Consider the following 15627-nt stretch of genomic DNA (forward strand, 5'->3'; position numbering starts at 1 on the left):
AGAAGGCAGAAGGATCAGTAGAGATACAAGTGCTTTTAATACCTTCTGGTGGCCTCTCCACTGTGGGGAGCAGGTTACAACCCATTCTAGGTCCGATACAGAGAAAAACCTTCGTAAAGATTGCTGAAAATCCACATTATTTTCTTCATTCTCTTTCACATTATGTCCCTCTACTGTTAACAGTGGAGGGTCAAGCTCTCTACCACAGCTCAGCATCCTTAGTGCCATGCAGACTCGGCAGTGACACCACAAGGCGTATGGTGATGCCTCATGGTTTATAGAGTCACCTCTGGTCTACTGTTACACCAAGTTCTTTTGTAATCTCTGACTTTCCAGCCCTGGGAATAACACTGAGGCTTTGAGGATCCTGAATCACCTAAATCTTACATATGGAGGGTGGGCAGGGTTTCTAATGGGGCAGCTAAAAAAGCAAATTACTTGGGGTAGCTGAAAGGAGCATGAAGATAGTACTGTCTCCTCCTGAGGCGATGCCAGCTCCCTGATGGAGGATGGAGTAGGGCACAGAGATTGTGTTTTTGAACACGTCTGTGTTACTTCCGCTTCTTTATTTGGCATTCTCATGGTTAAATAGGGCTCTTTAGTTTTGTGCCTCTGCATTATTAATTTGACGTAAATCTTCAATCTGCTATCAGTTCTGGAGGCTCTGTGCCACTAAAAATGATCAAACTATATCCAAATCATAAAAAGCAATCCCATCAAATATCATTATTTAAATATAAAGTATTTATGAACCTTTGCCATATATATGATATGCTGGCATATTTAATTTTCTGCTTATAGTATTAAAATATCTATTTAAAAGAATCTGAGAACTGAAGTATCATTTGGGAAAATAGGATATAAGAATGCAAGTTCCAAGCTAGACTCTTAGCCTTACTAGGGCACACATCTTTGGCTTATGTTGTATTCCAAGGACTTAGAACAATTTGGAGCTAGGAGGTGCTCAATAAATATTTATTGAAGAAAAGCAAAAATTGGCACTAGAAGTTATGTAAATGTGATGCTACTGATTGTTCTTCTAACATTTTATTAAGAATTTTTCCAATATAAAAAAAACTTGAAAGAATTTTGTAGTGAGCACTTCTGTATCCACCACTCAGAATCTACCATTAATGCTTTACTATACTTGCTCTATTTCATATCTATCCATCCATCTGTCTCTCCATCCATTAATTGATCTTATTTTTAAAAAAGTTTTATGTTTATTTACTTATTTTTTGAGAGAGAGGGAGAAAGCAAGCCAGGGAGGAGCAGAGAGGGAGGGGGAGATTGAGTCCCAAGCAGGCTCCATGCTCAGTGCAGAGACCAATGCAGGGCTTGAACTCATGAACTGTGAGATCATGACCTGAACTGAAACCAAGAGTCAGATGCTTAACTGTTTGAGCCACCCATGCACCCCTAATTCATCTTATTTTTAAAATGTGTCTCCAAGTAAATTGTGGGCATCAGTACTTTTCTCCCTAAATATTTTTTTGCTGACCGTTTTATTGGTGGCTTGTTACATTTCCTTCATATTCTCATCCATATTGTGAGCTTCAAGGTAGCTGCAGTTACTGGAGGATCTCTGAGCTTTCTGTGGACAAAACTTATTTGCCAACACGAGCCAGAATTTAGTTTCAGAACCTCAGGTTTATTATCATGAAAACGAACTAAAAGTCAGGTATACTAGCCATCTATTGTGTAACTGATTATCCCAAAGCTTTGGGCTATTACAAGGCTGCAGTCAGGATGTCAGTTAGACCTGCAGTCACCTGAAGGCTTCAGTAGGTCAGGGATCCTCTGTAAGGTAGTTCATTCATATGGCTGTCGAGCTGGTGGTGGGTGTTGGTGGGGGGCCTCATTTCTCCCTATGTGGGCCTCTCTACAGGCTTCTTGAGTGTCCTCCTCACATGGCAGCTGGATTCCCCCAGAGCGAAGAATCCCAGAGAGAAAGAGAACCAGGCAGAAGCCATCCTTTCTCTAACACAGCTTCATTATTTTCTTGAGAAGCAAGTCCCTAAGTCTGGGGAATGAGGCTCTACTTTTTGAAGGGCAGAGAGTCAGAGAATTGTCAGACATGCTTTAAAGACATCATATGGAGGCTTTTCTTAGAGTAGTATAGCTCATCTTGGGTTTGGATCTCAGCTAGTAACCTGGAACAGCTTCCCAAATTCCTGTAAGCCCCTGTATAAAATGGTGTTAGTGAGAGCACCACCTGAAGGATTGTTGTAAAATGACAGGTCATGTAAACTGCTGTATGGCTTCAAGTCTGTTAATGCTGGAAGGTAAGAATTCTGTTGGTAATAGTAGTAGGAAAGCAGCAGCACCCCCATCCTTTCCAGGATAATGACCTGTGATGTGCAGGATGCAGGAAGAGAGCACACTGTAGAAAAGTGTTCGAGAGAGATACGGCAAGAAACAAGTCTTGTGCAAATTGTGCTTTTCACCAGTTCACTGCCTCAAAGAGGGAGGCATGGAAAAGTGTTGAAAGACCTTAAATATTCTGACCCACAGTGACTGTTGGGAAGAATGTACACTTGGGCTAGGAAATGACAAGGTGACTGGTGTTGAGCCCTCCATTCTGAGAACCCTGCAATTTAACGGGAGAGAAAACTACAGGATGTTAAGAGGCAAAACAAATTGTTTAATGTTGGTGCCTAGGAGGGGCAAGTTTTTCAACATGGCAATTACGTTTAATAATACTATAGACTTAAATTTTCTATTCTTGGGGTGCCTGTGTGGCTCAGTCAGTTGAGTGTCCAATTCTTGGACAAGTCATGATCTCGTGGGTTTGATCCTGATGGCAGGCTCTGTGCTGACAGTGCAGAGCCTGCTTGGGATTCTCTCTCTCTCCTTTCTCTGCCCCTCCCCCCCTTCTCTCAATAAAATAAGTAAACCTAAAAAATAGAAATTTTTCTATTCTAACATAATTAAAAACATTTTTGAGGTAAAATAATGAGACTGATCTCTTCATTTTCTCCAGCTACCTCTGAACAGTGCAGATGGGATTTATGAGCTACGTGTAACTGGACGTGCCCAGGATGAGATCTTATTCTCTAATAGTACGCGCTTATCATTTGAGACCAAGAGAATGACTGTCTTCATTCAAACAGACAAGTCCCTGTACAAGCCGAAGCAGGAAGTGAAGTTTCGTGTCGTTACACTCTTCTCAGATTTTAAACCTTATAAAACTTCTTTAAACATTCTAATTAAGGTAAGTGCCAGATAGAAATAAAGCTCTGTGCACTTACTGGGACTCTGTGCCAGTAAGAAATAAAGCATCTTACTAAAGCTCTGTGCGAAGTTCTGGTCAGGTTATCTTAGAATTAGCCTTGGGTAAGCTTCCCTCCCAACATGAGAATACTCTCTCTCGGAAGGGAAATGGTAGAGCAGTGGGGTCAGAGCTCAGGCTCCAAAGTTGGCTAGCTTGGGCTCCAGTCCTTGCTTCTTCATTGATTAATTCATTTGTTAAACATTTTTTGAACTTCTGTGGTCAGGGCTCTGGAGTGGGGCACTGAGCCGAACAGATTAAGTCCCCTGCTCACATCAAGCTTATATTTCAGTGAATAGTGTGGAGACAGGCACTAAATAAACACATAAATATGTATATAAAGGGATTGGTGTGTGTGTGTGTGTGTGTGTGTGTAAGAGAGAGAGAGTGTTTATGTTTGCTCTTTTCTCTAGATTGTTAGGGGAGCCCTATTTGAGCAGAGACCTAAAGGAAATAAAAGAATGAGCCCATACATACAGAGGGAACAGCTTGTGTAAAGGCCCTGGTGGGAACTTGTTGGGTGCATTGGAGGAAAAATAGGCTGAAAGTGTACCAGGGTGTGAGGGGACAAATATTAGGAGATGAGGTAAGATATAGGTATGTTGGTTGGAGGAGGGATGGACCATACAGGGTCTTCTTAGGCATGATATGGACTTTGGATTTTACTCTGAGTGAAGCAAGAATTCACTGGAGAATTCTGAGGACAGGCGTGATGTGATTTGACTTATAAAAGGATCACTGTCTGCTCTAAGAAGAATAGATGCTAGTTGTGTGAGAAAATTAATCTCTCAGAGCCCCAGTTTCTTTATTTGTAGAATGTGTAATAATAATACCTCACAAAGGTTTTGTGAGATAATCCAAGCACAGCATTTAGAACTATGCCTGCCACATAGTACATGCTCATTGAACATTAGCTCTTGTTATTATGGGAACCCCTTTGGCAGGGAGTCATTTGGCCTCTGCTGCTTGCACACTCTGATAGTCTGGAGGCAGATAGTCAGACTGAGTGTTTTCCTGTGGGAACCAAGTTGAGGACCATTGAGATCCTGCTGGACCTGCTTTTCTATACTTATGCTGAGGAGAATACTAGACATTTGATCATTACATGGAAATAAGGTGATCAGCTCACCCCGGTTTGCCTGGGACTCTCTTGATTTTATAACTGAAAGTCCCTGGTCCTGGGAACCCTCTTGGTTTCCTTCAATGTTCTGATAAATGACATAGAATGGAAGGCAAATTTAGGTTTTTTAGTTCAGCATCTTCCTATTCTTCTTAACTTCTTTGTTGTTATAAATTAAACTAAAAGCCAAACAAAAATCAAGCAAACAAACATGTATACGTGTAACTTCAAGCCAGATTGTGTTTGTAGCAAACACATCGGCTGGCATGCTGCTCAGTGTGTATTTCTTGAATTTCCAAGAATTGCAGTCCTGTGAATCTCTGCCTTCACTGTATAATGGAATGTCTAAAAAGGAGGTTGGCATAGTGAATAGCATGTCTAAATTCAAGTAGCTCTCTAAGCAGGGCTTTATGGACTGCAGTCATATCATCTTTCACCATTTATCCACATATACTGAGAACTTAGTACGTGCCAGAAATTAAGTGTAAGGTGGAGGATTTAGAGGTCACCTGCCTGTCTCTGGCGGTTTATATCCAATCTGCCTCGTTCTACCTGTGGTAATGAAAGTCAGCACTTGATAAATTGCCCGTTCTAGGCATCAACCCAGAACTAACCCTGCTGATGCGGGACAAATACCTCACAGAGGTTTTTGTGAGGATTAAAGTGAGTAATTTAAGTAAAGCATTTAGAGCTGTGCTGGTCTGTGCATTTTTATTATTTTGCCTCGCCATGGTGCTTTAGGATCTGCCTTTGAAACCTTTGATTTGTACTCTTGGGCTATTCTCTACAACTCTGGACTTTGCTTGCCACATTTGGCTTTCTCAGAGAGACCTGTGGTCCTGAGAAATCCTACTGGCTTTGCCAGCATGTGGCCCTCTTGGCTCGGGAAGGGGCGTTTAGACTGAAATTCCACCTGGAACCCAGAGAGGTTGGGAACAGTGCCCAGGGGGTTGCCATACTCTGCTGTCTGCACCCGGGCAGTGAGGCTGGGATATGAACTCAGGTCCAGCCTTGCCACTTGCAGAAGCTACATGGGAGCACTGATGCCCACACTGCTGTCTTCCTCCATCTGAAAAACAGTCATTTGGGCCAGAATGTGATGTTTTCTACATCTTTCAGTGTAGAATAGTTGGTTTCTTGGCAAAACCTCTTAGAAAAAAGTGGAACTTAGTGTAACAAGAACCCCTGACTTGAACAAAGTTGTACTCCCTAGTACAGCACCACCTTCAGGCTAACGTGGAGAAGTGCACTGATGGCTGGGAGGCTAACTTCTCGGAATCCATCCTGCCCGGTCAAGAAGACAGTCAGTGATACTGTAATAGTAAGTGACCTAACAGGACAGCTAGTAGCTACACTTGTGGTGAGCATAGCAGAGTGTATAAACTTGTCAAATCAGTAAGCTGTAAAAAAAAGAAAAAGAATTGCTGTAGCTGTAGGATGTAGCTAAAATATTGACTGTCAAGTCACAGCATGTTCAGGGGGTGCTCAGTGTTTTGTGTTTTTTTTTTTTTTTTTTTTTTTTTTTTTTTTGTCGTTTGGTATTATTAATTTTGTCTGCCTTGATAACTGACCTTCTCAGGTTGAAAAGGCCTTCAGGGCCCTTTTGACAGTGGTAAAAACGTGCCCTACCTCTGCTCTAATTCTCGCTACCTCTGGCTACTCTGGCTTGACACTATGGAAATCAGTGCCTTCAACACCTCCATGGTAGCTGGCACAGCAGACTTCTACCGTGACTTCCTTCCTGAAGAAAGTGTTGCTTCTTGTACAGATGAATGACCTTGTATGGGAATAGCTGTTGTTGCCTTAAGGGTGTATCTTGTGATTGTGCCCTGACACTCTGGTGTGGGGCAGCCATGACAAAACCAGGACCTCATTCCTGGTGAGGTGAGGGGACCACCTCGTTTAAGTGATTTGACTTCTCCAGTTCTACATGCTAGACAGACGCTGAGTGCATAATCCAGGACTCTGAGGAGTGGCAGAAATATTCCTACTGGACATATTCTCCAGCTGGGGATTTATTGCTTGAGACAGTCTGGCACAGGCAGCAGGTACTGTGCTGTGCTGAGGCACCAGAACCATCTAAAGGTGACTCAGAGAGCACAAGGGGCCACTATTGCAGCATCTCCAGCATGTGGCTGTTCTGGCTGTGTCAGGGCCACTGTTCATGTTGTATATGGCTGTCCTGTGTGCATCCTAGCAGGAGATGGTGACGTACAAATGCTGGGTTCTGCTGTGGTGCCACCATGCATGGTCTGTTCGAATCCTGATGTGTAAAAACTTCTGGTGTTTCTACATTCTCTGTGTTTTCCTGTTGGTGACAGTTAGGCCTAGGTCTGAGGCAGGCTTGACAAACCAGAGGGATTATCTCATTCACTCCCAACCGTCCAGATCCTCCAGGTTCAAAGTCGTCAAAGACTTCATTTAGAACTTCCTTTTTTTGTAGGGCCATGGTACCACCTGGGAGAAGCGTATACCCTCACCAAATAATGCATCAGCAGAGTATGAACATTCCTTTCCATTCAGTTTAAATAACACTGGGAATTATTATTATTATTTTTTATTTTTGTCAGGCTGACAGAAGAAAAAAGGTATTTTTTGTTTTCACCCACGCATCATGCTGTGGCAGGTGCAGGAGAGCCAACAGCTGATTACAACGCCCGTCCTAGGAGTTTGCCAAGGAGGGTGACCTACTTAGTCTTGACTTGCTTTGGTCTTTGGTTTTAACAATTAGTTTCTGGCTTACTAGACTACTCCTAACTCAATTCTCAGCATTGTCCTTACCTCTGACTTTCACATCCTCCCCCACTTGGGGAGAGAGGTTTCTTCTGGCTTCCGTTAACTGGGCTGACCCACTACGTCTAGTCAAAGGATAGAGAATAACAATCAGGGAAAATATTTGATCCCTGCTCTCATGAGTTCACAGTCTAGCTGGGAACAAAAAACCCCATATAACCCATGAGTTCAGTAAACTCAAAAGGGGTAGTCTTCAAAAGGGGTAAACTCCAGATGTACTAGGGACTCTCCAGGAAGTGGCCATTTTGTCTGTTGGAAGCATTTATAGGAGGCAGGACACTGGAGCTTATTTCACCTATTGGACAGGAAGGAAGGGCATTCTGTGCAGCAATTGTAGAGGCTGAGAAGCATGGGCTTTTGGGAGTGAATTGCAAAGAAATCTGTTTAGAGGAAGATGAGCATAGAAATATAGATGGAATCAGACTGCTAAGTTATGTAAACTATGTCAAGGAGTGTAGATCTCATTCTGTAGGCAAACAAAAGCTATCACCACCTCGTGGTCCACTGCTTGTCATATGTCAGGAACTGTACAAAGCATTTCCACCACTTTGCCTCAATCTCAGATTTGTGTTTCAGATGGACAACACTGTTGGCAGAAGGGAAGATGTATTTATTGGAGGGCAAGAGTGGAGGAGGGAGATTAGTCGTAATAGTCAGAAAACAGGACATGGCAGCTGGATGTGAGGATTAGAGAGAGATTAAAGAGGTGGAGTCGACAGGGCTGGGAATGTGAAGGGAAGTCCGGGATGACTGCTGGATTGGCTTGGCTGAATGTGCATGACGGGATCATTGGGGAAGTCTAGGAAAACTGAAGTGTTTTTCCTGCACAACCTTGGCTAAACATGGCTATGATACATTTTGTTGGATTAAACGGTGTGTGGGTTCGAATCCTGAATTCATGGATTACTTACAGTTGAGTGTTTACCTAACCTCTCTGGGAATCTGTTTTTTGCTATAATGTGAGGACAGTCCTACCCTGAGGGAGAGTTGTGATGATTGAGTGATGTATGAGTGGTAATGATACGACAGAGTGCCTGACACGCAGTGGGCCCTGAATACATACACAAGGTCTGTTATCTCTAGGTTAACAATGACAGCACAGGTTTGGTGCTACACATGTCATGTGTGTTCCATGTAGAGGGAAATATGGTGCCAAGAATTGGAAGGTGGAGCAGAATAAAGATGTTCTCAGGAGGGTATGAGAAAGGAAGAAATTCTGATTTGTCTTCTGTTTAGTAACATATGGCCAAAATTTTACAAAACGTATTTCTGTGCCATATTTAGGATGTCCCTGGCAGTGCTGCATGGAGGGCATCATTCATAACACATGTATGCGGCAGTATTTATATAGTTAACATGTACGGTTTTTGTTGTAGGACCCCAAGTCCAATTTGATCCAACAGTGGTTGTCAGAACAAAGTGATCTTGGCATCGTTTCCAAAACTTTTCAATTATCTTCCCATCCAATACTTGGTGACTGGTCCATTCAAGTTCAAGTGAATGTGAGTATAAATATATTTTCAGGGGGAATGCTAAAGTGATTTAATTAGGTCAGGTGGGGAAATATCTCCAATGTCATTTATTCAATGAACAGAAAATTGTTAATCTGAACATCTAGATAATTTAAGGGGTGTATTTTGAATTTACTGTGTTTATCAATGGATTAGCTTTCATTGTAATATGTTAGAGTTTTAGCCATAGTTGCCTTTTTCTGTAATACAATGTTTGAAGGTTAAAACATTTTGCATTTTTTAAATGTTTATTTATTTTTGAGAGACAGAGAGAGACAGAGCATGAGCAGGGGAGGGTCAGAGAGAGAGGGAGACACAGAATCTGAAGCAGACTCCAGGCTCTGAGCTGTTAACACAGAGCCAGACGTGGGGCTCGAACTCACAGAGTGCGAGATCATGACCTGAGCCAAAGTCGGATGCTCGACTGACTGAGCCACCCAGGCGCCACAAAACGTTTTGTGTTTAATGTAAAACTGATTAATGTTTATTTTACTTATTCAGTGCATACGTTGAGTATTTTAAAACTAACCTACAGATACATAGTTATAATTTAGCAAATTTTATGTCTCTGAATGACTCCTGATGAGATTGGACTAACCTACTTTATCATTGTTTTAAAACACACAGTGAATAAATAAATGTTGAAAAAAAAATTAAAAAAAAAAACAACACACAGTGATTGGGGTGCCTGGGTGGCTATGCGGTTAAGTGTCTGACTTTGGCTCATATCATGATCTCACGTTTCATGCTTTGGAGCTCCGCATAGGTCTCTGTGCTGACAGCTCAGAGCCTGGAGCCTGCTTCAGGTTCTGTGTCTCCCTCTCTCTGCCCCTCCCCCACTTGTGCTTTCTCTGTCTCTCTCAAAAAACAAAACAAAACAAAACAAAACATTAAAACATACAAAAAAAAAAAAAAAAGAAACAGTGATTTTAAACGACCACACCAATTTTCTGTTCCCCAAGTCCTCTTTCTCCCCAACTCCTCTACCTACTTCCTTTGTTTGTTGCCAACCTTTGAAGCTCTGAGATCTCACAGGGCAGACTCATCTCTCTGCCTTAGGTTTTCTCCTGTGCATCCCTGTGTGATGTTTGAAGATTCATTGAATATTGTCCCATTTTTCTCTGGAGTTTATTAAAAAATATATAAATTTGTGAATAAGAGCTTTTTTTTAAAAAAATTGTTTTTTAATGATTATTTATTTTTGAGACAGAGAGAGACAGAGCATGAACAGGGGAGGGGCAGAGAGAGAGGGAGACACAGAATCTGAAACAGGCTCCACGCTCTGTCAGCACAGAGCCCGATGCGGGGCTCGAACTCACGGACTGTGAGATCATGACCTGAGCTGAAGTCGGACACTTAACCGACCAAGCCACCCAGGCGCCCCAAATAAGAGCTTTTAAAAATAGTTCTATTAAAAGAGCTGTTGACATTTGGGACAAAATTTTTTTGCTGTGGGCATGGTTGGGTACACTGTAGGATGTTTAGCAGGATCTTTAGCCTCAGCCCCTCAGATGCCAGTAGCAGCCCAAGTGTGCCAAACAGAATTGTCTACAGGCATCGTCACTCTCCACGGGGAAAAAATACCCTCTCCCTTCCCCACTGAGAACCACTTTATTAGAAGGAATAATCATTCATTAACATAAGACCTTAAGTGGGATAAGTGTACCAAAAAAATTAAAAAAAAATTTTCTCCTTTCTGCTTTTAGGAAGGGGTCACATCCTAAAAGCAGATCTAGTCTCTCTTAGCCAGCACATGGTTTTTGAGCATCCATGAAGAGTGCCTGCGGAGAGGGTGTGCTGCAGGGGTGAGACAGGTGGGCAGTGAGAAAGTGTAGAGGTGTGTATAGGGCTCAGGGAAGCCTGGAGGAGGGGGTGTTGAGCTCTAGGGGAGCCAGACATTTGTGCTTATGGAGGAAGAGGAGAGTCAGTGTTTGTGAGACTTCACAGAGAGAAGGCTGTGTGTAGAGGTTGGGAAGATGGAAGAGAGCCTCACGGGTCTGGGGGTTTGGGAGAAGTTTGGTGTTACTGGCACATGTGGAGAATGATGGGAGTTGATGATTAGGACATATACTGTGAGTGTGAAGGAATTAGGGTTTTCTTAGTTCCCACCTTTGATTTCACTATAGAGTTCTCCAGGATCAGTTGTTTATCTATCCATCTGTCTGTCTTTCCATCTATCTGTCCCTGTATCAAATATGTGAGGGCGTATAGGGCAGTTGTGGAAATAAGGAGGTAAACATGCAAAATCTCTGTCCTCTATATCATTGTTGTGCTGACATGGATAATATAATAAAAGTTGAATAACGTAAGCATGACAAGAAAACAAGGCAGTGTGACAGCGGAGGAATCTTGAGGTGCTGAGTCAGTGAGGTCCATCAGGTATTTTTTTTTTTTTTTAATTTTAAAATTTATTTTATTTTTTAAATTTAAATTCAAGTTAGTTAACATATATAGTGTAATAATGATTTTAGGAATAGAAATTAGTGATTCATCACTTATACATAACACCCTGTGCTCATCCCAACAAGTGCCCTCCTTAATGCCCATCGCCCATTTAGCCCATCCCCCCACCCAACACCACACCAGGAACCCTCAGTTTATTCTCTGTATTTAAGAGTCTCTTATGGTTTGTCTTCCTTTCTTTTTTTTTTTTTTAATCTTATTTTTGCTTCCCTTCCCCTATGTTCATCTGTTTTCTTTCTTAAATTCCACATAGGAGTGAAATCATATGATATTTGCCTTTCTCTGACTGACTTATTTTGCTTAGTATAATATACTCTAGTTCCATCCACATTGTTGCAAATGGCAAGATTTCATTCTTTTTCATTGCCAAGTAATCTTCCATTGTATCTATGTACCACATCTTTATCTTCTTCATCAGTCTGTGACATTTGGGCTCTTTCCATACTTTGGCTATTGTTGATAGTGCTGCTATAAACATTGGGGTGCATGTGCCCCTTCGAATCAGCACTCCTGTATCCTTTGGATAAATACCTAGTAGTGTAATTGCTGAGTTGTAGGGTAGTTCTATCAGTAATTTTTTGAGGAACTTCCATCTTTTTTCCAGAATGGCCGCACCAGTTTGCATTCCCACCACCAGCGCAAAAGGGTTCCTCTCTCTCTGCACCCTTGCCAACATCTGTCGTTTCCTGAGTTGTTAATTTTAGCTGTTCTGACAAGTGTGAGGTGGTATCTCATTGTGGTTTGATTTGTATTTCCCTCATCAGGTACTTCTAAGGGTGCAGGGTGACTTGGACTAGCACGGGATAAAGAAGGTGTATTGTAAGGATGAGTGCTGATGCTTTTGGGATCGCGTCTCATTCTGTCTCTCTGGCTGCGTCATTCTCCCCTCACTCTTCTGTCAACCTCTATGGTGTTTCTAGTCCAAATCTGGACTGGTCGCATCGGCTCATCTGAATAACCGTCATCTCAGAGTCCTTCAAGCAACCCTCTTTGTTGGTGGCTGTGGATGGACTTCCGTTGGGTCAGTGTCCACTGTTGGTCCATTCAGAGGCACTTCCGCACGGTGGCCAGGGACAATCTCAGCTGGGTGGCAGCCTCCAAGAAGTTAATTTGTTCAGTGAGTGGTGAACAGGATATGTACTAGAAGACAGAGGGTGATAGAATAGTGGAGAAAGACTTTTGGAAGATGTGAGATCATAAGTTGAAAATTAACAGGATTTCTCATGCAGTGGTTTGTGGACCGGATCTGTCATATTGATTTGGTCATATTGATTAGGAAAAGAAAGACAAGGAAAGGTAGGTGCTTAAAAAATTCAAATCATTTACAAGATTTGGGCTTTGCCCACCTTTTCAGCTTTGTTAAGTGCCACCCTTGAATGGCTTAATCCCTGTAGACATCTCCATAGCACTCTGTGCTTCTCTTGGTTCATTCATGTCACTTTTAACTGGTGGCATCTAAGAGACTGTAGTCTTTTGGGGCTTGTTCACATCTGTATCTCTATGACTTAGCACGTGTTTCACACATGGATATCAGTCAGTATTTATTAGATGAGTGTATTAAAGGTATTTAATAATCATTAGTATTGAAATACATATAATGTCTCCTTTTCCACATTCCATAAGGCATCTTTATCTTTTAGAAAAGACCAGCATATTGATCAGGTACTTGGTGATACAGTGTTTTTTCCCCAGATTTTATTGAGGTACAATTGACAAAAGGATAGGTTACTTAAGTTTACAGTATGATTATTTGATATACATACACGTTGTGAAAGGATTACTGCCAGGTTATATAATGTTAAGGCACACACTAAGGAAATCTAAGCACTTTTATTTAAAAGAAAAGAAAAGAAAAAGAAAAGAAAAGAAAAGAAAAGAAAAGAGAAAAGAAAAGAAAAGAAAAGAAAAGAAAAGAAAAGAAAAGAAAAGAAAAGAAAAGAAAAGAGAGTCCTTTAAGGGCCACCAGGGGTCAGTGTAATCAAAGAAATGTTATGGGAAGCAACCCGAGACCCTGTATTGGTCTCTGGTTTTTATCTTTCCTGGACTCCTGCACAACATTCAAAGATTGTTTATTGCTTATTATTGAACTCCTTTTTCTTTCAGCAGTGAATAATGACTGTGGTAGAAATATATTTATTATTTAAATAGTCCACCACTGTACACTATATTTTTGTTTTTCTAAGGCAGTGACTGTTCTCAGGATTAGATCTCAGGGAAGGGAAAACATTTCAGAGGAATGTTTTGAAATTCCATTTGTCTCTAGCAAAAATATGGAGTGATCTTAGTATTACACTTATTGGAGCTTTGATTTGTAGTGACTGTAATCAGTGTGGCATTCTTTTTTTTTTTTTTTTAAGTGTTTATTTATTTTGAGAGAGAGAGAGAGAGAGAGGGAGCGAGGGAGGGGCAGAGACAGAGGAAGAGAGAGAATCACAAGCAGTGTCCACGCTCAAGATAGAGCCCTACTCAGGGCTTGATCTCACAACCATGAGATCAGGACCTTGACTTGAGATCATGACCATGAGATAATGACTTGAGCCAGTATCGAGTTGGATGCTTAACTGACTGAGCTACCCAGGTGTTCCAATTAGCAAGGCATTCTTAAATCACCCTTTATGCTAGGTCAGAAAAAGAATCCTTTAGGTAAAACACACTTGGTGGGCTCCTTGGCATTTCTACAACCATAACATGTACCTTTATAGAATAAGTGTGAACGAGTCATTTATTATATACTAACCTTTCTAGGTTACTACATTTCTTTTGACCTTCTGGTATTGCTTTTCACTTTCAGGATTTTTAATGATGACTAATTATTTTGATTTCATAAAATTTCTAGGTTTTCTTTTTTTTTAATGTCTTTATTGTGCAGTATATAATGGTAGAACACACACAGTAAGTTCTCTGTATATTCACAGACATGCACTTTTTATAATGATAGTTTATTTATTTATTTAAAGTATTTATTTATTTTGAGAAAGAGAGAGAGAGAGAGTGAGCATGAGCAGGGGAGGGGCAGAGAGAGAGGGAGAGGAGAGAATCCCAAGTAGGCTCTGCACTGTCAGCACAGAGCCAGATGTGGGGCTCGATCACAAACCTTAAGATCATGACCTGTACCAAAATCCAGAGTTGGACGCTTAACTGACTGAGCCACCCAGGTGCCCCTATTATGCTAGTTTAATTACATTGCAAAGCAACTCTTGATAATAACTTTTAACCTCTTTAAAAAAATTTTTTTGTAATGTTTATTTATTTTTGAGAGAGACAGACAGAGTGCAAGCTGGGGAGGGGCAGAGACACAGAATCCGAAGCAGGCTCCAGGCTCTGAGCTGTCAGTGCAGAGCCTGACATGGAGCTTGAACTCATGGACTGTGAGATCATGACCTGAGCTGAAGTCGGACGCTTAACAGAATGAGCCACCCAGGTGCCCCTAAGCTCTTTTAAACTTAGGAAATTTAGTAAGAGCGCTGATTTTTTTTTTTTTTTTTAATGTGTGCTACTTATGCATGTACTTAATTTGTGTACCTGCCTGGAATGTGAATGGTTCTTTGCTGTGCTGGGGACTGTGCTTCTTCTCTTGAGAAGAATCACTATCCCTTTTTCCTTTAGTAGCACCTCCCCTGCCCCAACATTTCTGTCTTAACTTCCAGGAACACCGCATCCTCCTCTTAGAGGGTAGAGGTTTATTTTAGCTATAATGCCTCTTCATAGAAGTGTGTTTTACAGAGTTGCTATGTTTCAGGTACATTAAAGGACAACTGGGGAGATGTGCTCCAGTTTAATAATCATCTTACCAATACACCTTGGGCAGATAACTTGTGAATGTTAAACACTGCTTATATTTTCATTGTTTTGCAGTACTTCTCTAGGTGCCTTATCTTTCTAGGTATCTACCTCTTGACTGGTATCCTTGGCTCTCCCAAATAGTTGCAATTTTGTTTTTCATTATTTTTAAAGTAGACTCAACACCCAATGTGGGGCTCAGACTTATGATTGTGAGATCAAGAGTCTCATGCTCTATTGACTGAGCCTTTTCTTTTTTTTTAATTGTGGTAAAATATACATGAAATTTACCATCTTAACTTTTGAGTGTATGGTTTAATGGTATTAAATATACTCACATTGTTGTCCAGCCATCACTGCCATCCATCTCCTGAACTCTTTACATCTTGCAGAACTGAAACTGTTGACCCACTAAACACTAACTTCCATTCCTCCTCTTTTCCAGCCAGGGGCAACCACCATTCTACTTTCTGTCCCTATGAACTTGACTACTCTAAGTACTTCATATAGGTGGGGCCATATAGTATTTGGGTTTTTTTTTTTGTTTGTTTTTTGTTTTTTGTTTTTTGTGACTGGCTTATTTCACCTAGCATAATATCCTCAAGGTTTATCCATATGGCAGCATGTGTCTGAATTTCATTCCTTTTTAAGGCTGAAAAATATTCCATTGCATGTATAACCAGGTTTCA

General features: G+C 41.2%; 1 protein-coding gene and 1 long non-coding RNA gene across 9 annotated transcripts in view; one reads left to right on the top strand and one right to left on the bottom strand.

Moving 5' to 3' along the window:
* The window catches only part of LOC147581031 (uncharacterized), a 372192-nt gene that overhangs the window by 182837 nt on the left and 173728 nt on the right, over nucleotides 1–15627 (bottom strand). The gene's annotated exons all lie outside the window — the stretch shown is intronic.
* The window catches only part of CD109 (CD109 molecule), a 178039-nt gene that overhangs the window by 57775 nt on the left and 104637 nt on the right, over nucleotides 1–15627 (top strand). For all 8 annotated transcript variants that reach the window (XR_015251325.1, XM_086707234.1, XM_086707237.1 and 5 more), the window contains 2 exons: nucleotides 2984–3214; nucleotides 8561–8686. Coding sequence is in view for 7 of the 8 variants with exons in the window: in XM_086707234.1 (XP_086563360.1) it covers nucleotides 2984–3214; nucleotides 8561–8686 (357 nt within the window). In the remaining variant the exon portion in view is untranslated. The remainder of the gene's footprint in view (nucleotides 1–2983; nucleotides 3215–8560; nucleotides 8687–15627) is intronic.

This window comes from Puma concolor, chromosome B2 (assembly GCF_028749965.1).
Source record: "Puma concolor isolate L17-30 chromosome B2, mPumCon1.1.hap2, whole genome shotgun sequence".
In the NCBI taxonomy this organism is placed as follows: domain Eukaryota; kingdom Metazoa; phylum Chordata; class Mammalia; order Carnivora; family Felidae; genus Puma; species Puma concolor.